Source organism: Lynx canadensis, chromosome D1 (genome assembly GCF_007474595.2).
Source record: "Lynx canadensis isolate LIC74 chromosome D1, mLynCan4.pri.v2, whole genome shotgun sequence".
Taxonomy (NCBI): domain Eukaryota; kingdom Metazoa; phylum Chordata; class Mammalia; order Carnivora; family Felidae; genus Lynx; species Lynx canadensis.
In genome coordinates this window covers 43,928,759-43,955,398 of record NC_044312.2, presented here as the reverse complement: position 1 = coordinate 43,955,398, position 26,640 = coordinate 43,928,759, and the positions used below count along the sequence as shown (strand labels likewise).

The window sequence follows — 26,640 nt, the reverse complement described above, 5'->3', positions numbered from 1 at the left end:
GCTGGGCTCAATCCTACTTTCTAAGATCACTCTAATGTTGGATAAAGGCAAGCAGCAGTCAGGTTTCTGTAGAGCAAAGGAGTTTAGGAAGGGGAGAGGTGTCGGGTGCTGGGATGGGTCCTGATGGTGGGGAGTTGTGGCAAAAGAGACTTTCCTGCAGGGGGAGTACCCCCATATTCTTGGCCAGTCCTCTCATGATGACCACCCATTGTTCAAATGCAATGAACTGATAGAAGTGACAGGTACTACTCGGGAAGCATTCATTTGTGCCAGATTCTATACTAGAAGCTTCACACCTGCTACAGAATTATTCCTCATTAGAATCCAGATAGGCATTAATTATTCCCTCTCTTACCAATGAAGAAACTGAGTCTCAAAAAAATTTTAACTTGACAAAGGTCATATTTTTGGTAAGAAATATAGAATTTAAAGCTGGGTTTGCATAATTCTAACAATCTTTTCTCTATAGCAGTATATTCAAACGGGATAGACACACTACTGCAGGTTCACTAAGACTTTCTACAGGGTACATGTTAAAGAGAGTGTTAAGCAAATTTATTTCCAGGTCCTCCTCCCAAGAACATTGTTCTAAAATCAATCTTAAATGGAAAGGCTCCCGAAGGTTCTCCTTTACCTCTGCCCCATATACAATCCTTTTTCCTACTTTTCACAAGAAAAACCTTCTCACACATCCTGAATCCGTACTCAACAGAACACATTATCAGAAGGGGTAAAAACTTACAGGGTGTCAAACAGATAGAAAATTCAAAATATTGGTGCCAGTGTTGCTAAAGGGCATGACTTTAATGACTAGGTAGCAAATGTCTTGCAAGTTGAGTGATTTGTAAATAAATTCATAATTTATAAGATTGCTTTCATGAAAGAATTCTTGGTTGAGTTACAGCTGATGGATCAGATTATTTGATGATGGATTAGTGTGTCATTTTTGGCAAATAACTAAAATAGAGTTAAAATAATTAAGTGAAATTACTCTAAAACCTCTTTTGTTTCCATGTAGTTATTTTTGAGAACAAAATTTTCTCAGGACCTACATTTAGTTTCTGAAATTTAGAATAGAATGTATGCTAAGCTTTATCCTTTGGGGTATTAATCCATGGATAGCTGAATCAATTTTTAATTAATGATCTTTCACCAATATTATTAAGAAATAAACTTTCACTAAAATTTTATTTTTTTAGGGGCGCCTGGGTGGCGCAGTCGGTTAAGCGTCCGACTTCAGCCAGGTCACGATCTCGCGGTCCAGGAGTTCGAGCCCCGCGTCAGGCTATGGGCTGATGGCTCAGAGCCTGGAGCCTGTTTCCGATTCTGTGTCTCCCTCTCTCTCTGCCCCTCCCCCGTTCATGCTCTGTCTCTCTCTGTCCCAAAAATAAATAAACGTTGGAAAAAAAAAATTAAAAAAAAAATTTTACTTTTTTATATTTAATATTTTATAAAGCAGTTTAATATATTTATGTGATTTTGATAGGTTGCTATGGCTAAAATGTTTAAAGATAAATTAACCCATTTTATTTTATTTATTTTTATTTTTTTAAATGTTTATTTATTTTTGAGACAGAGAGAGACAGAGCATGAACGAGGGAGGGTCAGAGAGAGGGAGACACAGAATCTGAAACAGGCTCCAGGCTCTGAGCTGTCAGCACAGAGCCCGACGTGGGGCTCGAACTCACGAACCGCGAGATCATGACCTGAGCCGAAGTCGGCTGCTTAACTGACTGAGCCACCCAGGCGCCCCTTAACCCATTTTAGATTAATGCTTACATGAAAATTTTAAAGACAATTTTAATTGTATACCTATTTTAATTGCAAAAAAGTTTTTTCTTTAAATCAAGCATAACTTATATAACATTTAGTATGTTTCTAAGGGAAAGTAGAACAAAAATATGATATGAAGTCAAAAAAGAAAATCTCATAAATTTTCAGGTGATAATGGAGTTTGTTTAGGTATTTTTGACATGGATGATAGTGAATAAGATGGATGTATTTTTAAAAAGTGGTACTAATTTTTTAGTTTTAAGTTTGTGCTATTTGCAATATCTCTGAAATTATAACCTCTGAAAGTATTTACAATTATGATTAAAATAATCTGGAATCTACTTAAAAATATGTGAGAGCATATATAAAATGTCTTTTTAAAACTTTCATTTGGTGCTTCTCAAGGATAATAGCTTAAAGACTATTGATCTACAGAAGTTTGTCCTCCATGATATGTAATTTATTGCTACATAAGACACATTCAAGAGCCTAAGCTCTAGAATAAAACAAGCTTGTGTCCCAACTTTAATTTCTCTTATTTATTTTTTAACTGTACACAAGTTACTTTACTTCTCTAAGCCCCTTTTTTTTCAAGTCTATGTAATGGAGATGATAAAGATACCTAATTTGTAGGATCACTCTGAAGAGTATAAGAAATTTGTCATGTCAAGCTCTTAGAAAAATCCCTGCATATAGTAAGGGACACACACACACACACACACACACACACACACACACACAATGTATATAATCATAAAAGTTTCACAGACAAGAGGGGATGGAAGTGTATGTTCTTAGGCTAAGCTTCCAGTGAGTGCAGGGCTCAGGATGGTCTCTGAGAATGAGTACAAAAAGCTCAAAAGAAAAGAAAAAAGTCACAAACTGAGGGACAGAAATACTGTGAGCCACAGTGGTGGAAGAGCAAAAAGCAATGAATGTGAAAGTCAAGGGTTGCACCTTTAAAAATGAAGAGGTTTGGGCACCTGGGTGGTTCATTAGTTAAGCGTCTGACTTGATTTCCACTCAGGTCATGATCTTGTGGTTCGTGAGTTTGAGCCCCTCCTTGGGCTCTGAGCTGGCAGTGCAGAGCCTGCTTGGTATTCTCTCTCTCTTTCTGTCCCTCCCCTGCTCATGTTTTTTTTTTTTTTTCTCTCTCTCTCCCTCCCTCAAAATAAATAAACTTTAAAAAATGAAGAGTTTGACAAGAAAATAAACCTAGATGCAGAAAATTAGCTAGAACTCCCCTGCCCAAATCATAGTGCCTCCACTGTGTGTATCTACCTTTACCACCACCACCATCACCGTCACCATCATCATCATCATATGACAGTTTCTGTTTGTTTGATATTTCCAAATTCTGAAATTTAATAATATGCCCTTAGCCATATTGCCCCAAATAGGTTGCTATTTTACAATTTAACTTTGATAAATTAACTTCTTTGTATGGTTCTGAATCTGAGTTTTATTTATGGTTTATGTTTTGTCTGCATGGACTCTAAAATATCTTACTCTTGCTCTTCCCAGGTGCTGTAGGAGAGAAAACACAAAATAACAAGAGCTCAGATCTAGAAGATCTATATCTTAACTGATATAGGTTAAAATCCCAACTCTACCAGTGCCTGTGTAGCCTAGGAAAATTCAACTTCACTGAGGCTCAGTTTTCTCTTCTTTCCAATGGGGAAAATAATTTGTAATTGGCAGAGTTGCTATAAAGGTTGGCGGACATATGCTGCCAAAGCATTTAGCACAGTTAATATTCCGAAAATAATATCTCTCATCCTTATTATATTCCCACTGTTAGTATTTCTGATGCAATGAAGGGAACCATTTAATGGAGTCTTGATCAACTTTGAAATGGGTAGTTTGCAAAATCTAGCACATGGATGACCTGATGATGTCCCCCGTACTGTGATGCAGAAGGTCACACATTTCATGTTTCCTCTGGAACCAGAAACCAAAATTAAAAGTAACCTCCAGAACTGGAAAGCAAGGAGGCACATAACAGGCTGGAAAGATCTGCTCTAAGTGAAAGTGACCATGCTGATTATTATAAAAAGTTCTTACTACTTTTCAGTATCCAGAGGAGAAATAATAGGCAGAAGCATCGGGAGGACATACAACTGGCTCCACCTAGTCCATCTGGTTAATCTGTCCACTGTCCCCAGATTAATACCCTTAAATTCCACCAAGATTTATTAAATGTAAAGAATCCTACTAGAGCATGAATTTTATTACTTTGAATTAAGCTCTCAAATGTAGTTGTAAACTAAATGAGATAATCACTGAGATTTTCAACTACCAGGGCCAACTCATTTTTTCTTTTCAATTTTCTTTTTACCAACAGGATTTGCTAGTCCACTTACTGGGATAGCAGATGCCTCTCAAAGCAGCATGCACAATGCCTTGCACATCTATATGAATGGAACGATGTCTCAGGTACAGGGATCTGCCAATGATCCCATTTTTCTTCTTCACCATGCATTTGTTGACAGGTTGGTTGACACTTTTTCACAAATTATGTGCTTATTGGTATTAAATGTAGTAGGACTCTAGCTATTATATAAAAGCTAAGAAATTATGGTACTTTGTTGTCTCAGATCGGATTCTCACACAAAAAGACCCTAACGTAAGGAGTTGGATGCAAATGTTTTCATTTAAGTGTTTTATTAAAGAGAAACCAGTAAGGGTGTGGGTAAAGCAGGATGAGAAGGGGAAAAAAGCCAAATGAGAGTATAATGTCCGTTGAAATCCCAGACTCAGCCAGATTTTGATAGTGTAAAGCACACCCCAACTTGTCCTGCCTTAACACAAGAAAACTAAGTTTTTGCATTACCATATCAAATAGTCATTGGTTACAGGTTTCCCTGAGGTAGCAGTTGTAAAGATCCCAGGCACTAGTCCATTCCAGACAGGCTATATGGCTCCAGTACCGAAGGACAGTCTTCTGAAGGTTGCACGGTCCTCTGGTTAGGAGGAAAGCATGTAAAAGCAGAGAGGTGGGCACACAAGGCTGGCACAAGGGATCTAAGGCCATCTGGGCAGGACACAAATATGCTACATTTCTCTTCAATATATATATTTTTTTCTCTCTGGCGGTATTATTGTTATTTCTTCTTTTCCAACCTCAGACCCTCACATAGAAACAGATAGAGTTTTTGATCTCAACCTTGGTCTGAGCATTATATGATTAATTCTCCAGACATGATGCACTATGGCTCACCCATCTTCTTTAATGTGATTTAATTCTCCTGGAGCCTTTTGCACCCTTATTAACCCTTTTCCATTACATGTGCAATACCTTATCCATAAAGATTTTAGATTTAATCACAGGTGATGATAGCAGAAGAGAAAGTACATAGAGGAAGGTCAGCTTTCTGTTTCTGGAATTCTTCAAGAAGAGAGGAGGAAATAAAGCACTGAACCATGACAGATGAATATAGGACTCTTTTTTTTTTTTTCTTTTTTTTGGTCCTCTCTCAGGTAATTTTCTCACAACAGCCAATGAGTAAAGGGCACAGATTTATACCTGACATTGAGGTAATACTTTCCTTCTCTTTGTTAAATATAACAAGTTCTATTCTTCCTGTCTTAAAGAAACTGAAACTGAAAATTAGATGTTTTGCTATATTATCACCATTTCTAACCCACTCATTTTCCCAGGAGTATGGACATAATAACAGTTAAAAAAGTGACCGCTATGGGCGCCTGCACACCTCAGTCAGTTAAGCTTCCCACTTAGGCTCAGGTCATGATCTTATGGTGCGTGGGTTGGAGCCCCACATCAGGCTCTGTGCTGACAGCTCAGAGGCTGGGGCCTGCTTCGGATTCTGTGTCTCCCTCTCTCTCTGCCCTTCTCCGCTTATACTCTGTCTCTCTCTCTCTCTCAAAAATAAAGAAAACATTTTTTAAAAATGACCACTAGCCTGGAAGATTATTAGGCATATTTTTATTGCCTTCGTGACTACTCTAATATTATAGGAATTAAGTAATATCCCCAGTCAAGTTTTATTTGAAATCAGTTTTTAAGTAAGTGTATAAGCACCAAAATTTTGATATCAATATATCATAACTACCTATACCCATATAGAAAGAAGGAAGAAGAACACTTAGAAAAACATCTTATCAGAAAAGATATATTGAACTCTTTTTATGAAGTCATTTTTATATCATATTGTCCTTGTGAATTTTGGGCATTTTTTGATCTTTAGTGCCCCATGAAGTTAAAGAATTCTAGATTTCCTAGACACATTGATGCCCTAGGCAAGATATCAGCAAACTATGGATTATAGGCCAAATCTGCCTCCTGCCTTATTTGTATTTAAGGATTTACCGGAACACAGCCACATCATTCATTTATATTGTCTATGGCTGCTTTCATGCTACAAGGACAGAATTGAGTAGTTGTGACTGAGGCCATATGGCCCACGAAATGGAAAATATTTAGTTTCTGGCCCTTTACAGAAAAAGTTTGCTGACCCCTGACAAACCACAGAATTCTACATTTATATACGAGAAAACAGTTAAAAAACAGTTGATCTGTGGCTAGCTTGCTTATATCTGTATTTATAGAAAATACTATAATTGAATTCAGTGTCTGAAGGCATGTTTGCTTAACATAGATAAGGCCATTATGCAGATGTATGGCTTTTAGGCCATTTTGCCACCCTGAAAATTAAAATTTAAAATTTTCTGTCCTCTTAGAATTCTCTGCTAATCCTTACTATTAGATACCTGTATAGTTATTAAAATAACTTAAAAATAATAAGCAAATAGGGGCACCTGAGTGGCTCAGTTGGTTGAGTGTCTGACTCTTTTTTTTTAATTTTTTTATATATATATATGAAATTTATTGACAAATTGGTTTCCATACAACACCCAGTGCTCATCCCAAAAGGTGCCCTCCTCAATACCCATCACCCACCCTCCCCTCCCTCCCACCCCCCATCAACCCTCAGTTTGTTCTCAGTTTTTAACAGTCTCTTATGCTTTGGCTCTCTCCCACTCTAACGTCTTTTTTTTTTTTTTTCCTTCCCCTCCCCCATGGGTTCCTGTTGAGTTTCTCAGGATCCACATAAGAGTGACTCTTGATTTTAGCTCAGGTCATGATCCCAGGATTGTGAGGTCAAGCCCCATGTCAGACTCTGTGCTGACAGCGTGGATTCTCTTTCTCTCTCCGTCTGCCCCACCCCTCTCAAATAATAATAAGAAGAAGAGGAAGAGGAAGAGGAAGAGGAAGAAGAAGAAGAAGAAGAAGAAGAAGAAGAAGAAGAAGAAGAAGAAGAAGAAGAAGAAGAAAATGGCAAAGTAGTTTCTCATTCAGCCCACAGAGCTAAGCTGATGAAGATTCTGGAGAGGGAGAGGGAAAAAAAAGCACCATCATGAAGGATAGACACCTGTGGATTGCCACAGAATATTATAACACCTGAGTTTTCCTCTCAAGTCTCTTCTCAATCAGATGGTTGATTCACTGCCATTCAACTATTCACAAATATATTTATTGGCTACCTACTATGTGCTGAGTATATTTGCCCAAATATTCCACATTCTTTCCTGCCTCTATGCATTGTCTACACCGTTCTTCAAACCTGGAACATATTTTCCTTCAGTTACCTAATTTTTATACAATCTTCAAGACTAGTTACAACTTTTACCTCCTCCATAAAGTCTACCCAGACCATTCCTGTCTGTAACCATCTCTTCCCTCCAGAGTGTCTTGGAGTCAGCCCACACTGGCTAGCAAGATCCAATATGCACATCTTTTCCCAACTTTGCTTTAGTGACCTCAAGCTAAGTCTGAAACTAGCCATGGTAGGAGTAGTTATACCGTGAAATTGGCAAATGCTACAAATTGAGGCTTTTATATTGAGAGCTGGTTGTTAAATAATGACCAGCACACCACTGCTTCCATCTATTAACTCACATCATGTTCTCTCTTTACCCTTTATTTTAAACACATCATTTATATCGTTCTTGATTATGTTGTTACTCATTTGTGCTTTGTGAACTAGTTAATAGTCAGACCCATGCCTTGTATTATATTTGTTTTTTTCAGAGTGTTTTGTCTATCATATTACTAGCCAGTATATAATTAATTTCTATCAAATGAACAAACTATTGAGAACAAACTTAGCATGCCACATTTGCCACAGCTACAAAAGGGACTACAGAGAAGCCATTTTAACTGAAGGAATTTGTTTTACAAGCCTTAAAAAGCAAAATGTAATCATCATTTAATGCTATGAATAGGTCTTAAATTTTAGCATGTTTCTAGACCATTAGACCTGGTTCTAGGCACTGAGGAAACAATAATGAGACAGGATCGCTGGGCTGAAAAAGCATAGTGTAGTGGGAAATATAAACCAGTAAACAACTATAGTACGTCCTTATTCATGCACAATTATGAGAGACATTCTTAGAAAGCTACATAAAAGGATGGTAGAAGAGGTGAGCCCTGAAGAGTGGCAAGCCCACACAACAAGAATGAATAGTCAAGGATCAGGAGCACAATTCCTGTCTCATTGAAATCAGTCACAAATGACAAGTATACAAGGAAGAAGAAAATGTAAGTTTGCCATCGAAAACATGGAAAGAAGCCTCAAACCTCATGTGAAGAGAAACTCGTGAGATTCCAGTGGCCAAGCAGTCTGCCATCAAAATGTGCCAGTGTCGGGGCACCTGGGTAGCTCTGTCGGTTAAGCATACAACTCCTGACTTAGGTTCAGGTCATGATTTTGTGGTTCGTGAATTTGAGTCTCTGCTCTGTCAGTGAAGAGACCGCTTGGGATTCTCTCTCTCCCTCTCCCTCTGCCCCTCTTCTGCTCATGCTCTCTCTCTGTCTCTCTCAAAATAAATAAATAAAAGTTTATTTATTTTTAAAAACATTTTTTTAATGTTTATTCATTTTTGAGAGGCACAGAGAGACAGCATGAGCGGAGGAGGGGCAAAAAGAGAGGGAGACACGGAATCCAAAACAGGCTCCAGGCTCTGAGCTGTCAGCACAGAGCCTGACACAGGGCTCAACCTCATAAACCATGAGATCATAACCTGAGCCAAAGTCAGACACTCAACAGACTAAGCCACCCAAGCACCCCAATAAATAAGTAAACTTTTAAAAAAATGTGCCAATGTTGGAAAAATAAAGACTTAAGGTAATTCCAATTCCATCACTTAAAAAAAATCAGAGAATGGATTTAATATTACAGTTTTAAAAGATAATATACATTTGGTTTTTACTGTATTCAAGGCACTACTCTAAACTCTTTGTAAGTTCTATTTCATTCAGTTCACACCAAGTCTGTAACACAGGTTCTAGTATTGTCCCTACTTTATGGATTATATATATATATGTATATGTACATACACATACATATGTATATGTACATATGTATATATGTACATATATATATATATACAAACACACATACATATATACATACACACACACACATATATATGTGTGTGCGTGTGTGTATATATATGGATTTAATGTACAGAACACAGATTATATAGCTGGTAAAGGACACAGTTGAGAGTTAAACAATGTAGTCTTACTATAGAAACAGGTTCTTCACCACGATGGGCAATTCCTTGGATATTTGAAACATAAGTGTCCTTCTGATTGCTCTTAGATTGAGGATAAATCATGATCATTAAAAGATAATTCGTTCATCAAACATTTTAAATTTTTACTATATTCCATATGCCATGCCAGCTATAATGCCTGTTTTATTTGTTGAAATGAATAAAAATCCTGACCTCTGGGTACTTACAGTCTTTCAAACAGGGCAGGAAAAAATTAATAATCAGCAATGTAGCAGAGCCTATAAAAGAAGTATGAGAGATATATGATTCCACAGAGGAAGAGCCTTGAAAATTAAATGCTTTCTTCAAAAAGGCTATCCTTTGATTTATTCTTGAAGATTAGGAGAAATTAAAGCTATGACAAGGAAGGTAAGGAAATGTATGTCATACTTAGGTAGCAAAATTGGTAAATCATAAGATACAGGAAATCATGTTGAAGAAACTTTATTTAGCCAGGCTGGAGAACAGTTTCCAAAAAGTAGCAGCAAGATTAACATCAGACTTGAGGGCCCTGACCTATTCTTGGCTTCTTTGAAAGACTTCTTTTAAAAACTATATTGAGAGACAAAGCATAAGAGACTCTTAAAAACTGAGAACAATCTGAGGGTTGATGGGGGTGGGAGGGAGGGGAGGGTGGGTGATGGGCATGGAGGAGGGCACCTGTTGGGATGAGCACTGGGTGTTGTACGGAAACCAATTTTACAATAAATTTCATATATTTAAAATAAATAAATGAATAAATAAATAAATAAACAAATAAATAAAACTATATTGAAATATTTTACTTTTATTTTTGTTTTCTCTTAAATCCAAGAAAAAAAGATAATATAAGGAGCAGATTAGGGGAAATTAGCTATATCTATTCTGCCATTTAAAAAATTCAGACAAGTACAAAAAGGAACAAATTAACAAATTAAGAGAAGCTTCATTCCACCATTCTGATATACAAAGAATTGTATCTGCACATAATTCTGCACTTTTTTCCTACTTAATAATCTTAGATATATTTCCACATCTGTACATGCAAATCTATTCCTATTTCCCAAAAATAGAGAATGAAAATATTTCCACCACCCTCCCCCCTCACCTGCATGAGATGTCATCAGTCTTCTTGGCCTCTGCTACTCTGAAGAGTAGAAATGTATCCATTTGAATTTGTCTATTTCCTACACATATTATAGATTTTTTCCCTAAAATCTCTTTACATGTTTTGCCATTTTATATTGGGAGAGGATTGTTCTGCATTTTATTAGTAAATTGTATAGATTTTTCACAATATTTTTAAAAGTTAGCCCTTTTGTCATAAACATTACAAATATCTCCTGCTTTTTAAAATTATCTTTTAAGTTTTAATAGTATGCTTTTCACTTTAGAAGTTTTTTTGTTGTTATTATTGTTAATGTTTACTTACTTTTGAGACAGAGAGAGAGACAGAGCATGAGTGGAGAAGGGGCAGAGAGGGTAGGAGACACAGAATCTGAAGCAGGCTCCAGACTCTGAGCTGTCAGCACAGACTGCTGGAACAGGGGCTCAAACAGGGGTTGACGTGGGCTTGAACTCACGAGCTGTAAGATCATGACCTGAGCTGAAGTTAGCAGCCCAACAGATTGAGCTACCCAGGCACTCCAGAAGTTGTTTTTAGCCTTTTTTATTCAGTCTTTTGTTCCTGGCATCAGTGTGTTTACTTTCTTGTTCCTCGGTATTCTTATCTGTAAAAAGAATGGATTGCCATAAAGCTCCAAGGTCCTTTCTGGACTTTACTATACTCTAGATGCTTTTTTTTTTTTATTCAAGAAATAATAATAGAATGCATTAGCACAATTACAGAGCTTTCATGGATTTCTTAGTGACAATTTAATCATGCTTCAGTTATGATTAGTAAGTAACTGACAAGTCCAATTCATAATTAATTTTTTTTTTCTCTGCCATTCGGAATAAGGTCTGACAAGGGACCCTAGCTGTTCTCAGGTTTGTTTAAAAAACAAAAACAAAAACAAAATCTTTCTGGAAAGAAGAGAGAGTTGAGCGATTATGCTAAAAGAAAGAATATTTTGGAGTGTTATATATTCTTTTTCTCTAAGGAGATCAGATTAGGTGCATGCCAAAAATAGAGGGATTTGAAACTTTAAACCAACACTCATCAAGCAAAGCTGATGTTTAAGCAATGGAATCAGGAGCTTTCATGCTTATAGTTTCCTTGGGAAGGGAGAGGAGTTTTGGTGCCGGATGGTGCCCTGTGGATAAATGTCAGTGCAATAGAAAAGGAGCTTTAGAAATATTTCCTTCTCCTTCACTCAAGAAGGACTCACATGGACAGAAAAAAAAAAAAAAGCAATCACATTTCCATGTGCATGCTTTCATTCATCTGTTCATTCAAAAATAAGTACCCTCTTGGTTTTGTGTGCTACATTAGGCCAAAAGGATGCAGTAGTTCTTGAGAACTACTCCTCTCCACCTAATGCTTCCCAGTCCAGTTATGCAAATAACTAAGTAACATAAAACAAAACGTAACCTGTTTAGTAAATAGTGGTTTCATAGGCTAGGGTGTGTGCAAGATAAGAAAAGAGCACCAAAATGCGAGGACCACAAGAGCTGTCCTCTTCAGCCCCTGGGTCTGTGGCACCTTTGCACCATGCCTGGCACAGAGTGGATATTCAGTGAACACCTGTTAGATTCCCTTGTTTGGAATACTCTTCTGACCTGGTGGCTTGATGAAGAATGAGTAGTATTTTGACTTGTGGAATTTTGGTAGTAAAAACATTCAATTCATAGGGACCAAAACAAGAAAGACATAGAAGCATGAGATTCAAGAAACACTTTAGGAAAGAAACGATAGGTAAAAAACACAGAAAATGCTAAAAACACAGCTAAGTGTGTTTGCTGTGCACAAAATGTTAAGTACGTCACATGGATTGATTTGTTTAACACTTTGACCAATCCTACCATTTAAATGCCATTATCATCCTTACCTTACACTTAGTTCCTTACAGACTTGAAGCACAGACGTAATCTGTCAGTATATGAACCGATGTTCTTAACCTGTTCTATATGCTTCTTCATAAAGAATTTAGAGAGTTAGCAGAAGAAATGTATATAGAGAGAAAGAATATATACTCTTCGCTCAACAGAGGAACAGGAGCTGCCAGAATAGGTGCTTATTTTGATCACTAGTTGAGAAGCATGGTTACTGTAGCAGGAGATGATTCCAAGAACAAGTTGGTAAAAAGAGACTTAGCAAGCTCAAACTGGAGAGAGGTGGGGAGCAGCAGCATGTAGGGGATGTGAAGGGGAACAAACACAGGGTCAAAAATGGAGTAGGGAGGGGTACCTGGGTGGCTCAGTCGGTTAAGCATCTGACTCTTGATTTTGGCTCAGGTCATGATCTCATGGTTCATGGGTTTGAGCCCTGCATCGGGCTCCACAGTGCAGAGCCTGTTTGGGAGTCTCTCTCTCCCTGTCTCTCTGCCCCTCTCCGCTCATGCTCTCTCTCTCTCACTCTCAAAATAAATAAATAAACTTAAAAAAAATGGAGTGGGGAGGCTTGCCATTTAGAGTTCCCAGAAGATTAGCCAATAGTTTTTAACAAATTCTGTCTTTTTTTAAGTTTATTTATTTATTTTGAGAGAGACAGACAGAGCACAAGTGGGGTAAGGGCAGAGAGAGGGAGAGACAGAATGCTAAGAGCTCGTAGAACCCGATGCAGAGCTCAGACTCATGAACGGTGAGATCATGACCCAAGTCAGGATCAAGAGTTGGAAGCTTAACCTACCGTGCCACCCAGGCACCCCAATTTTAACTGAATCTTAAACCTTCCTCTGATGTGGGTGGAGCTCTTCTCAATCAGCCTGACTGGGCAGGCACTGACTCAGGAACTAAGTGAGGTGTAGATGGAGAAGGCAGGAAGGGACACCCACCCTCGGGGAGCTCAAGGTCTAGTTCCTACATTCTAAGCATGGAAACAAAGCCTCAAGTGGAAGAACTGTGACATCTAGAGTCAGAGGCTGATGAGCACATCCTGGCTCTGCTTTGCGATACTTGTGTGACCTTGGGAAGGTTGCCCAACCTCTCCCAGCCTCATTATCCTCTTGTAAAATGGCAGTAATAATACTACCTTCCTCATAGGAATATCAGTTTACACTTTAAAAACTATAACATATTATACATATTAACACCTAGTTGTTGTAAAAAAAGAGTATAAGGAACTTTTTAAAAAGCTTGCACAGTGCTTTTGTTATTTACTCACTATTATCCATGTGTTCCCCTGTGTGGGTAACACCTATCAGTTCTCCTGTCACCTGTCTCTTGAGCGCATGGGAATCCCAGCTAGATACAAAAGTGAAGCAGAACACTCCAGGGATGGCAAGCCTGCCTCACAACGCAGCCACAGATTAATTACATCTTTTGGAGAGACTTGCTGGCTGTATTTCCTGCTGAGGCTTCCCCTCCACGCTGCTCCCCAAGCATCCCCTGGGCCATCCTGCTGAGAAGGCTGCCCTGATCCACATGCCCACAAACCAAGTGCCTTGCCAACTTGGCAGCCTAGAAAGAGTCCAGGCAGAAGGCAGGTCCCTAGAGCTTTGGGAATGAACAGCAGATTGCTTGCCTGCTGGTGATTGCAAGGCTGAAGCTTGCTCGGAAAAGCAGAAATCCCAGGGTTATAGAAGGAGGTGAGTTCAGAAGCCAGAGAAATGTCTCGAAGTCTGCTCTGGGAATCAGATGGGATGGCAGAGGAGCACCTGGCTTTTTCTTGGTATCTTTTCATATTGCTGGATTGTGACCAGCTTTAAAAATGTTCACTGTTTGTTTTCTGAAGCAGGAGAACTAATTTCCTAGAACAAGGAGCAGTTATAACATCATAGTTGCACTCACCCATGTTCCCACAGCTGATTTTGTTGCTGCTCTTATTGTTCAGTTGAGGTTTTATATCAGTCTGCTTTGGTTAGACAATTTGTAGGTTTGTCTATCTCTCCCGATAAATCTTGAGCTCCTTGAAGACAGGGTCTGTCTACTGAGCATCTATCTCTAGCTTCCAGCACAGAGTCTAGCACCTAACACAGACCCTGGCACATAGGACGTATTCAGTAAATACTTACTAAAGTGTTGTACAGCTGATCATTCTAAGGCAGGCAGCCATCTGCTGGGCTATTAATAACATTTTGTGGTGGAGTAAAATATTAATCTAAGGGAATTGAATTGCACCCTATTAGCTGATGAAGAAGCCATGTACTATAATAACCTAAAGAATGTTCCTCCTACAATGTGGGACATCTCCCAACTCTTTATGGAATTAATTTGTTTTTAGTACTAGGGGAATTAAATTGCTTAAAGTATTGATAACTTAAAAATACCAAATGAAAAAGGATGAAGAGACATGAGTTGTCATCATTTTTGCTGAATTTTTAAATCTGAAACAGAATGCCAAGATCAATCCAAACCCCTGGCTTTACAAACAAGGAAACCAGAGACCAGAGATGGTGACCCACTCAAGGACACAGTTTTCTGCAAAGTAGGGGAAAAGTATTTGAAGATCTTGTGGTGCAAAGCAGGAGGTCCCAGAGACAGAATGGAATTTTTAACATGACAGGGGGATATTTAACCAAGGAAGGCAGAAACAGCGTGAGTATAGGAAGGTCCTTACCATAACTATTTAGAGAGCCAAAGGTCAGAATGGCTAAAATAGCACCAAATATTAGTTCCAAGGGAAGAGCACAACAATAAAAAAAAGTCAAAATCCCAGGAATCAGGAGACTAGGAGGCAATAAATCATGGATTAAGATCACAGATTTTGGCACCAGATATGCCTCATTTTGAGTACCAAATCTGCTCCATCTAGCTCCATGATTCCTGGCAAGCTGCTTATTGTCCCCTAAACCCTCCTTTTCTCATAAAATTCTGCTAATATTAGTAGCTATCTGAAGTTATAGCTTTGATAATTAATATGATATTTTTATAAGTGTGTATGAAAGTTCCTAGCACAAAATTACAAGATAGACAAGGTCCTTGCCATTAAGATGTTCACATTGTAGTGGGGGGGAAACACAAGTAAACCAGGAAATAGTGAAATAAGCACAAAATTCAATTAAGCACTATAATGTGATATACAATATGTATTTTATAAAGAATTAATTGGAAAGTTTCCAATTTAGATAGGCTGGCTTCTCTGAGGAAATGACCTATAGCTTTACACTGGTCTCATGAGGAATCAGCCAGAAAATTCTTTGGGGAAAATATTTTAGGAAGTGGGAACAAATTCAAAGGGCCTGTGGCAAAAAAGAACTTGGCTTGTCTCAGGGACACCAGCAAAGGGAAAGATGGTAAACAAAGGGAACCTGGTGCAAGATGAGGGTAAAGAGATCCCCAGATATCAGCAGAGGCCTAAGAAGAGTGGAAAGACTTTAAATGATTTCATCAGAGTACTGAAATAATTTTAAGAAGACTGGAATTTTCACAAGTTATCCTGACTGCTGTGACAAATGGATTGTTGGGGCCAGAACTTTAGTAGGGACATGAATTACTGTATTGCACTAGTCCAAATGGGAGGCGATAGTGATTTCAACCAGATGGGTGATGATGGAGCTTTTGGGAATAAGACTGAGTCCACCTGTATTTCAGAGGCAAAACCAACAGGATGTGTCAATGGACTAGGTGACAATATAAATATAGCCAATGCTAAAAAGAAAAAAAAAAGGTGGAATCAAGGATGACTCTTAGAATCAGGAGCATTAGGATGAAAACAGGACCATTACTGAAGTAGAAAAGATGAGGCAAGTAATGAAATTAGTAAAGAAAATGGAGTCAAGAGTGCTCTTTTGGATATATTAAGGTCCCTTCTGGATATGGTGATGAGATATCCAAGAGAGGCTGCCAAGTAGTCTGTTGGATCTTGGAGGATGGAACTCAAAATAAAGAAAAGGGTTGCAGACATATATTTGGTAATCTTTAGCAAATAGGCATTATTTCACATCATGGGAGTGGAGGGTTCTCAGTATAAACAGCAGGTTCTCAGTATAAATACAGAAGAAAAGCCACAGTCTGGCAATCCCTGTTGAAAGGATGAATGGATACTGATGAGTCATCAAAGGAGAATGAGAATCACTGACCAATGAGGGAGGAGAGAAACAAGGATAATAAGTCACAAAAGCCATGTAGGCAAAAATGAGGATGTAAAGAAGTGTATCTAGTGTTCTTAAGAGGTTAATATAGAGGGGAGAGAAAGAACATATTGGGTCTAAAAACATGGGGGTAGTTGTGACTCTGAGAACAACAGTTTCAGTAGAATGGGAACATCAGGAGCCAGATTAAGTGGGTTCTATACAACTCTTTTGAAGGTTTTTACAAGAAATGGAGCAGAGAGAAGAGAGACGGAAAGCAGGAAGGGGGTATGGGATCAAAGGAGAAATTGAAACTTTTTTTTTTTGAGAGAGAGGACATTAAAGAATTTTTGTATGCTACTGGAAGTGAAAAGTTACAAAGAAAGACACATGTTAGTGAAAGGGAAAATCTACCAGAGCAAGGTCCTTGAGATTTGAGGTCTTCTGCAATGGGTAGGGATGGGTCTTCCTTTATGCCTGAATGGGCACAAAAAAATAGAATGTAGATGTGTGTGTATTTGTAAACTTGATGTTGGAAAAGTTAGGGTCTTCTGATTCAATTACTTCCATTTTCTCAGTGAAATGTGACAGGAGGTCATCAGCTCTAAATGGGGTGGGGGCTGACTCTTAGAAGGATAAGTGGGAAAGGAAGAGTTTGTGGAAGGTTTAAAAAAATATTAAATAAATTATCTTAAACATATGTCATTCAATATAGTAGGATCTGCTGAATTAAAGAAACATGCTAGTTGGACAATGGGTAAAAACCAGAACATAAGTTTCATTAACATCTGCTCAATACTCTGCAAGCCATTTCCATTTATACTATCTTTCTTAATGCTTAAAATAAATATTTATTATCCCCTTTTTATTTCTTTACTTAAAATTTTTTTAATGTTTATTTTTGAGAGAGAGAGAGCAAGAGAGAGAGAGAGAAAGAGCACAAGTGGGGAAGGGCAGAGAGAGAGGGAGACACAGAATATGTAACAGGCTCTAGGCTCTGAGCTGTCAGCACAGAGCCCGACACAGGGCTTGAACTCACAAACTGCAAGATCATGACCTGAGCCAAAGTTGGAAGCTTAACTGACTGAGCCACCCAGGCACCTCTATCATCCCATTTTTAGAAGTTTGGAAACTAGGGCTCAGAAAGACTAAATATTTACCTGAAGTTTCAGAGCTACTAATTGACTTAAAAAAGATTTTAATTTAAAAAAATTTTGTTCATCTTACTTGAAAATCCCTATCTTTAAGTTCTACCATCATACCAACGAGGAGGACACTGTAATCACATCAGAAACATTCCCTGTAAGGGAGATGTATTGGTTTGCTGAGGTTGCCATGACATAGTACCACAGTGTCATAGTAGAAGAGAAGTTTATTTTCTCACAATTCTGAAGGCTAGAAGTCTGAGATCAAGGTATTGGCCAGGTTAGTTTCTGTCTCCTTGGCCTGTACATGTCCATCTTCTCCCAGCATCTTCATATAGCCTTCTCTCTCCACATCTGTGTCCTAATTTCCTCTTCTTATAGAAAGGACACCAGTCGTTTTGGAGGACCTAATGATCTCATTTTAACTGAGTTTCCTTTTAAAGACCCTTTCACCAAGCACAGTCACATCCTGAGGTGCTGGGGGTTAGGACTTCGATGTACAAAGGGGAGCAGGGGTTGTATAACTCAGCTCATAACAGCTGGTGAGGATGAGACTCAAACTGTAGTAGAATGGAAACAGAACAGAAACTGAAAATGTCACATTAGACCAAGCTTTTAATAATGTGATGACAAAATAATAGGACAGCTAGGGGCGCCTGGGTGGCTCGGTCGGTTAAGCGGCCGACTTCGGCTCAGGTCATGATCTCGCGGTCCGTGAGTTCGAGCCCTGCGTCGGGCTCTGTGCTGACAGCTCAGAGCCTGGAGCCTCTTTCATATATTGTGTCTCCCTCTCTCTGACCCTTCCCTGTTTATGCTCTGTCTCTCCCCGTCTCAAAAAAAATAAAACGTTAAAAAAATTTTTTTTTAAATAAATAAAAATAAATAAATAAATAAAATAGGACAGCAAATTGTTTGAAAAGAAGAGTTCAAAAAAAGAATGTTTGGGAATGTGTTTTTTTTTTAAGCAATAAGAGATCCATGACTGAATTTATAATTTAAGAGAAATTTGCTAAGGAACAGAGGGAGGGGGGAAGCATCAAATGTGAAGCACATTGAAATGCTTTAAAAGGTAAATTATGAAAGAATATATATGGCTTCAAGCCTAAAAGATGATTCCCCAGGGGAAAGTATCCCATATTTTTTCCAAAGGAAAAACTAATCAGGATGACAACTGATGTATAAAATATTTGCAGGAAATGCTATCTTGAGAACCTCATTTGTCAAATTATTCATAAAATGTCTTTTTGTCATATGGCTTTGTTTTATTAAGTTACTTTAGATGATACAAGGGTTTCTGGAAATATCAAAACAAAATTTCTGCCTGTAGGATTGGCAAAGCAGAGAACAGAGAAAACCAAGGATGTACAATATAAATGTTATTTCTCGCCTGGAGTCAAGAAGACCCAAGATAACTATTGTCAAGTACAAAATGTCACAATGATCTACAAATAACAATGAGGATGAGAATCTCTTGAAAACTCAGGAAAGACATATTACTAAATTCAAGAAGTCAAAATGGCAGTAATAAAAGGAGTTTTCTGTAGCTCGATCCTTATACGAAGCAATCTATCAGGAGAAAGTTACATATATTTATTAAAAGAAGAAAAGTTTTTGAGAAGAGTGCTTTTCGCTCATGAAAAGAAGCAGCAAAACCCTTTAATCTCAACAAGAAAAAAGACAGCCGTACAAGCTTCAAGATTCATCTTCTGGGGTTTTGCCTCATGTTAACATAGCATGGAGTTTGGAGGCAGAGTTCTTACTCTTCTCCCAGAGGCAGCCACTCTTCCTGGCAACAAGGCAGGGACCCGGGTAGAGGTGCCATTTCTCCCATGTCCCAGCAGCTGATGTCATTTCCTCAAATCAAAGAAGGATCTGAGACCTGAGCAAGTTTTCTGCCTATCCCTCCCCAGCAGCCAGTTAACATCCTGTGCTCTTGTAGCCCAGAACACAGATGGGTCCTAAGCAGGTCCAACATGTCCTTTCTTCTGCCTCCCAGAGGCATCCAGGAGAGGCTCATAACTGGTCATATATTCTCCTTGTGTCTTGCATTCTCAGGAATTAGAAACTGTTCCATAGCTCACGTGCAGCTTAATCAATCTGTTAACATTTCAGCTGTTTCCTCCTTACCCAACTCTATGGCTTTTACCCCTTCCAATCACATTGTGGTAAGCTGAAACAGCTCACATTTCCTGTCTCTCCTCAGCATGTCTTGTCACCCATTGCTGTCAGTTTGCCTGGTTTTGTTGTGATGCTAGCTCTCTGATGAGGCACAAATATGATTTTTAAATTATGACCTATTATTGTTAAATTGGGAATGATATTCTCTTGTGAAGTTTTTACCTTTTAAGCAGAAAGCAGAGCCAATTGATGACAAGTAAATTTTTTCCTCTCTTCTCAGCCACAAAGGGAAGGCAATGCTAGAGTTAGTGATTAAGTGTCACATTGGAAGTAATGAAGAAAAACCTCAGAGTAAAGCATCAGGAGTGAGGAATGGGTCCAGAAAGAGACTGAAATAATATCTAAGACAGAAAAGTGTGGTCAGATGCTGAAACAGAATTGATATCAGAGGAACTGCTAACTAGGAGTGGTGTAAACCTAACACTCAAGTTCACGAGTAAGTGTCAGAGCTCAGAATTGAAAAGATAAAGAAAGGCACAAGTGCTGTGGGGGTCCCATGTTCCATCAGAAGAACTCTTGTGCTGCCCTAATCCTACTGTGGGATTGACTTGGAAGAGTCTGCTTCCCTTCTCAGTCAGTCTTGTGGGGATATGCAGAGGCAGAACACGGAACAATAATGGAAATCCTCTTGAATAGTGGTATTTCATGTGTGTTCTGATCTTTGGTGCTATGCAACTGCCACATATGGTTCAAACATTACATTGGGGCGCCTGAGTGGCCCAGTTAAACATCTGACTCTCGATTTTGCCTTGGGTCATGATCACATGGTGATGAGATCCATCCCCACATTGGGCTCCACAGTGGGTGTGGAGCTTGCTTAAGAAACTCTCTACCCCTCCCCTGCTGGCTCACTCTCTTTCTCAAAAAAAAAAAGAAAGAAAGAAAAAGAAAAAGATTACATCTACAGATTATTGTATCATCAGGATGCAATGTGAACAAGCAAGCTAACAATCGAGGTCTGCCATGTGGCTACCAAGCACTGGAAATTTTGCTAGTGCAACTCAGGTATGCAATCTCAATTTTGATTTAAAAACGGATACGTGTTTCTGTTAGAAAACTTATAAGTGTGTTTGGAACAGTTTGAATATGTGAATACATGTTTTCTTCTGTAAAATGCGTGAAATCTGAGTACACATCAAGCATTTCTGACACTCTCCTATGTCTTCCATCTTCAAAGAATACTCTAGTTACTGACTAGGTTTTTCTTAACTTTGTATATAAAAAAATATTTAACCCCTGACCAATTAGCCAAGATAAACTTTATTTTCTATAGTTTATTATCAAAAAATGATACGGATGTGTGCACGGATGCATGTACGTGTGTGTTCTGTATCGGTCAGCACTCAATGAGAGAAAACAAACAATGTCAGTTATTTTAACAGGGAGAACTTAATACAAATGGTAGTAGTAGATTAAATAGATCTGTGAATTAAAAAGGAAACTGTAAGAATACAGGATTAGGTACTGGGGAAATAGTATCACTCCTAATACTGAGGAAAGATAAGGAAATGGTTAGACATATTAGAATGTGGTGGCTATGGGAAGGTCTTCGTGGAACTGGCCTCAGACATCTGACAAGGGGATACTGTTCAGTTAGTATTGGTACCTCATGCTACCAGTTGATATTAGAAGAGGGGCCTCATGAAGCAGGAACTCAAACCTCTGAGTAGGGGGTTTGAGTTGGGTGGTACAGAAACCTCAGGAGTTTAGCTGCATTCTACAGAACTAATGATATAAGACTTCTTGGGGGGGTGATATAGCCCAACATATGTTGAAACTTCTCTTTTTTTGAGAGAGAGATACAGCACGCACTTGTGTGTGCATGAGCAGGGGAGGGGCAGAGGGAAAGGGAGAAAGAGAATCCCTAGCAGGCTCTGCACTGTTAGTGTGGAGCCCAACACAGGGCTCAATCTCACACCCCTGAGATCATGACCTGAACCCAAATCAAGAGTCAGACTCTTAACTGACTGGGCCCCCCAGGCACCCCTATGTTGAAACTTCTTAAGGGGATGACGGTGCTGATTTTGGGAGTGCTTACAAAAAGCTGGAAGCCAAACTCTACTGCCTCCTCAGGGTCAAGACCAATTGTTGAAATAAACTCAGGAGAGAGCAAGCCCCTTGTTCTTCCAGTCTATGTCAACATCTGGTAAGGATCCAGCTAGTAAAGGATATAAGTAGCCTGCAGAGGCTCAGCCCCATTATCACAAAGTGACACATAGAAGGATATCTTTAGGGTTGAGAAACACTAGCTAATAACTAGCAGAGTCCACCCCTTGGCTATTGAGAGTCAACGTAGACACACCTTCCTACCCATGGTTAAATTTCATATTAAAGCTGTAGCATGCTTATGTTTTTTTCTTCACAAATAAATATTCACTTATTCTATCCCCCAAAAGAATAACTAAATCCCAAAAGCCATTGTATCCATTCCTGAATAATAGTCACCATATCCCCCTCTGGGAGATGTGATATGATTCTCAAATTCTGTACAGCCTATATTAAATATTCTGTATACTAAAAACTATATTGTAAAATTAAATGTATGACATAAGATAACCCTTGTGTGACATAAGAAGAAAAGAGATGGGAAAAAGGATGTTAGTTAATATATCAAAATATATGGATATAAATAGACACAAAAACTAGGTAGTATATTAAAATACACCAAGAGTAGACAGGGAAGAAAAATACACAGAGCTACTGCTGATCTCATTTCTCTAACAGGTTATGATGCCTTGGTTGTTATTTATAATTTCTTCCACTACCCATAACATGTTCTGTTTGCTTTCAGCCAGGATCTCAGCCAGCCAAAGATCTTTACCTAGTGAATGACCCCAACTTTTATTCCTAGAGGATCTGAATGCTAAGTAACTTTATCTTTCTTCAGTTCCTAGAGACTTCAACTAAGTTTTACCACTGAACATAGAAATGCTAAAAACTCCCTGGAGAATGTCCTGAATTTCATAGTCTTTCCTGCACCACTATGTAGCAGCAATCCAAATATACCTTGATAATCAGGATCAATCGTATCAACCAGTATAGTACAGTGTCCCTCTTTCTTCTACATATTCCCAGTGGGATAAAGCATCTAAAATATCCCCGAATTAAACTTCCAATCTAATGCAATATTTCTATGTACGTATGTGGAAGCAGTTCTTCTACTTTGGAAATAACAGCTGAAAACCAGACAGTTCCCAAATTACGGTTATAGGGGAAAAAATTTTGTAAGTGGGTTGTAAAATGCAATCATGAAAGGAACCATTCCCATTTCCTCTCTTACTTAAGGATGCACATGGGAGAAATATTACTCAGTAATTCAAAACGTGTACTGCCTTTGTAGGACAGGATCTCAGTTCTTGAGGATGTTTTCTCCCAAATTGTACCTCAACTGAGTCTTCAGTGGTCAATCCACTATTTTATTAAGCCAGCAGCTTTTAGGTGATGGAATGTATAGTAAAACTAGTGAATTCCACAGGAAATAGCACAATATTGCATTGCTTATAATATAAAATGAATTCTGTAGTCAGAAGCAACGTTGAGTGGAATAAAGTGATAATAAAAAAACATCCTCTGGGTCCATGGGTGGTGATGCTGGCAGAAGCATTATCCACAGATGAAGCAGATCAATATACAGATATTCATCTATTTTGGCGAAAGCAATTGCTGTGCGTTTCAGGATGATAGAAGTCCAATGTAATCAATACACCAGGTGGATGAACTATTCGCTGCTCCAATGGCATGGTATTTTGTCAGAATATCATAGTTGATTCTGATATACCAGAGTGTGTTAACAGATCTGGCACTCCATAGTGGTAGTAGCTAAGTCAGCCTTTGTGAGAAGGAAAGCTGTATCCTTGAATCCATGCCCAGACTCCATCTCTGTCACTGTGGCTACTTTGCACATGGGTTTAGTGAGCAAACACTGTTGCTGAACATTATCAACTGAATGTATCAACTTGTCCACCTTATTATCAATAATGGAAGGGTCTTTGAAACATTTGGATCTATATATGGCTCTGTGAGACAGTAGCTTAATAACTACCACGTGTTCTAAATATAAAATTTTACTATTCTGATTGCATCTATTTTCCCTCAAATATAAATTCCCTCAGAAGACTCCTCCCTTAAGAATTCTTTTGATGGAGGGGCGCCTGGGTGGCGCAGTCGGTTAAGCGTCCGACTTCAGCCAGGTCATGATCTCGCGGTCCGTGAGTTCGAGCCCCGCGTCAGGCTCTGGGCTGATGGCTCGGAGCCTGGAGCCTGTTTCCGATTCTGTGTCTCCCTCTCTCTCTGCCCCTCCCCCGTTCATGCTCTCTCTCTGTCCCAAAAATAAATAAAAACGTTGAAAAAAAATTAAAAAAAAAAAAGAATTCTTTTGATGGAGAAGGGCAAATAAATTATTTTTGAAAATACATTTTACTTCCTCTCAGATCAACAGATCCCAAAGATTTGGGTATGTCATGATGAATCATGAAGCTCCTTCCTATTTGCATACTATTTACAAAGAAGGCCTCTAACTACAAAGAAAGGAAGTATGCATCCTTTGAGGAGAGAATAAAAAAATACCTTAACTCAAGGCACTGAGAGTTGAAGGCAAAGTACATTCACCTATTCCTTAACTATGGACAATCAAGATTATTCTAAGTGGAATCATTGGGAATGTGCCCACTCCAAGGGGCCTTTGTGAAAACCATTGTCTTTTCCTTTGAAATTCTCCATCAGCTTGTCCTTCCCTCTTCATCCACCAACTAAGCTTCTAGTAACCTTTCAAACTCCCCCTCAAACGTTGCAACTTCTCATTTTCCTTCCCTTCAATCAGAGCTGATCACTTCCTCCTTTTTTACTTTCTTTTACTTATTTCTGTACTAGTGTCTATTAAAATTACATGTTCATGCTCAGACTGTGGCACTTCTAAGTGCAGGGACTAGTATTTCCGAGGTCTTCATGTGCAAGAATCAGTGTAGCCACTCAGAAATATTTGCTGAATTTTGAATGGGGATTTTGAGTTTGGGGATTAGCAATGATTCTTGATTTCAGTGATGAATAATGTGCCAAATATAAGGCTTCTATTCCATGCCAAGGATGGTCAAATACCATACTATTAGCTGTAATTGAAAGGGATAGTCTGGAAACTAAAATTGTCCACTCAAACAGGTTTACTTTGGGATAAGACATCCAACTGTCAGAAAAGTTTTATTTTGGTATGTAGGGACTCAATTCTAGAAGGTCTTCACAAATAGGCTAATAAGATAGTACCCCAGGTCAAGGAAACATGGCAGAAAGAAGTTACTGGAATGGAGAATAGGTCAGTCTATGATCAATGAGGACTTACGTATTGTCATGTTAACCTATCAATCCTTCCTACTGAGATCACAATTAGTCCTCAAAACTAGAACAAGCCTGAGCTGGGGGTGGAAATTGAGCATAATGTAGGTGAAAAGGGCTTGCAGAGGCTGGAAAAATAGGCCAGTGCTTATTTACCTTTTTTATAATTAACAACCAAAACACTGCTTCTCTTAAATCCACCCAATATACAACCATTTATATTTTACTTTTGTTTATTGGTCTTTTTGTTTATTTACTCTCTGAATCATAATTTCATGGGACTTTTTCCCAATATATTCTGGGATGTACATCATCCAAGGTACCAGAAGAGGTGACACCTAAGTCCTCATTTTTTTTTTCTGAATCTAATACCTAACTTTAAAATTGCTTCATTTTTCACACTGAAGCACCCCCAACTCATTTCACTGCTTTTCCATTTTTCACATTTTCCTTTGACCATAGGTTTGGAAATGGAAGAGTTTCCTTATTTTTCTGTTAGAAGTGATTTACTATATCCATCAGACTTATAGCAAAGAAATCAATTTTCTTTTTTGTTCTTATTTGATTTGATCCAGATAGCTAATATGAAGATACAATTTTTTCTCTTCAGTGCCTTCAAGATATCAGGTGTTATAATTCCTTAAGTTATAAATAGTAAAATAAATAAAAACAAAAACACAATTCTTCTCATCTATGTTCGGGTAGAACCCATCTGAGAAGAAATTTTTACCTTTCACCATAGCAACCAATATGAACCTCATTGCCACATGTCACACTCTCAAAATGAATTAATCGACATAAAATCAATACTGTAGAAGCAATTGGAGAAATCTCTTAGGATTTCTGTTTTCATCAAAAAACAACTGCACATTGTTAATTTTATCAGGAACATGGAATGTATTATTTTTTAAAAAATCAATGAGGCAGTCCTACTCAGCTTGGGATACTTACTACATTCTGCTCAATGTCCATCTCGCTTTTTTAATTGGAATTGACAGAATAGGTAATCTACTATGAAAGTGGTCCTTAATCCTTGCTGAATAAGTTCATGGGATGCTTTTTATTCATTTTTTAATGTTTATTTATTTATGTTGAGAGAGAGAGAGCACAAACAAAAGGAGGGGCAGAGAGAGAGGAGAGAGAAAATCCCAAGCAGGTTCTGCACTGTCAGCACAGAGCCCAATGGGGGACTCGATCTCATGAACAATGAGATCATGACCTAAGCTGAAATCAAGAGTCAGATGCTTAACCAACTGAGCCACCCAGGTGCCTCAGTTTGCTTTTTAAAAATATTAAAAATACCCAGTTACAGTCCCCAGACACAGAACTTCCTTCTTAATAAGTATAGAGGCCTGGGACTCACCATTTTAATGGATTGAGAACCACTATGTTCATTCCCACAATGAGTGGTCTAGATTAGCAACATGTATATAACCACAGATGTGCTAAAAAGGAATGCTAGAAACTCAGATATCCATCAATTTATAGCATTCTTTTAAGCCCTTCTCTATATGGCTAGACTTCTTTTTTTCAGGCGTAGCACTCCT

General features: G+C 38.4%; 1 protein-coding gene across 1 annotated transcript in view; it reads left to right on the top strand.

Moving 5' to 3' along the window:
• TYR (tyrosinase) overlaps positions 1-26,640 on the top strand; it is a 105,191-nt gene that overhangs the window by 42,358 nt on the left and 36,193 nt on the right. The window contains exon 3 of the mRNA XM_030332539.1: positions 4,118-4,265. Within this exon, the coding sequence (XP_030188399.1) occupies positions 4,118-4,265 (148 nt within the window). The remainder of the gene's footprint in view (positions 1-4,117; positions 4,266-26,640) is intronic.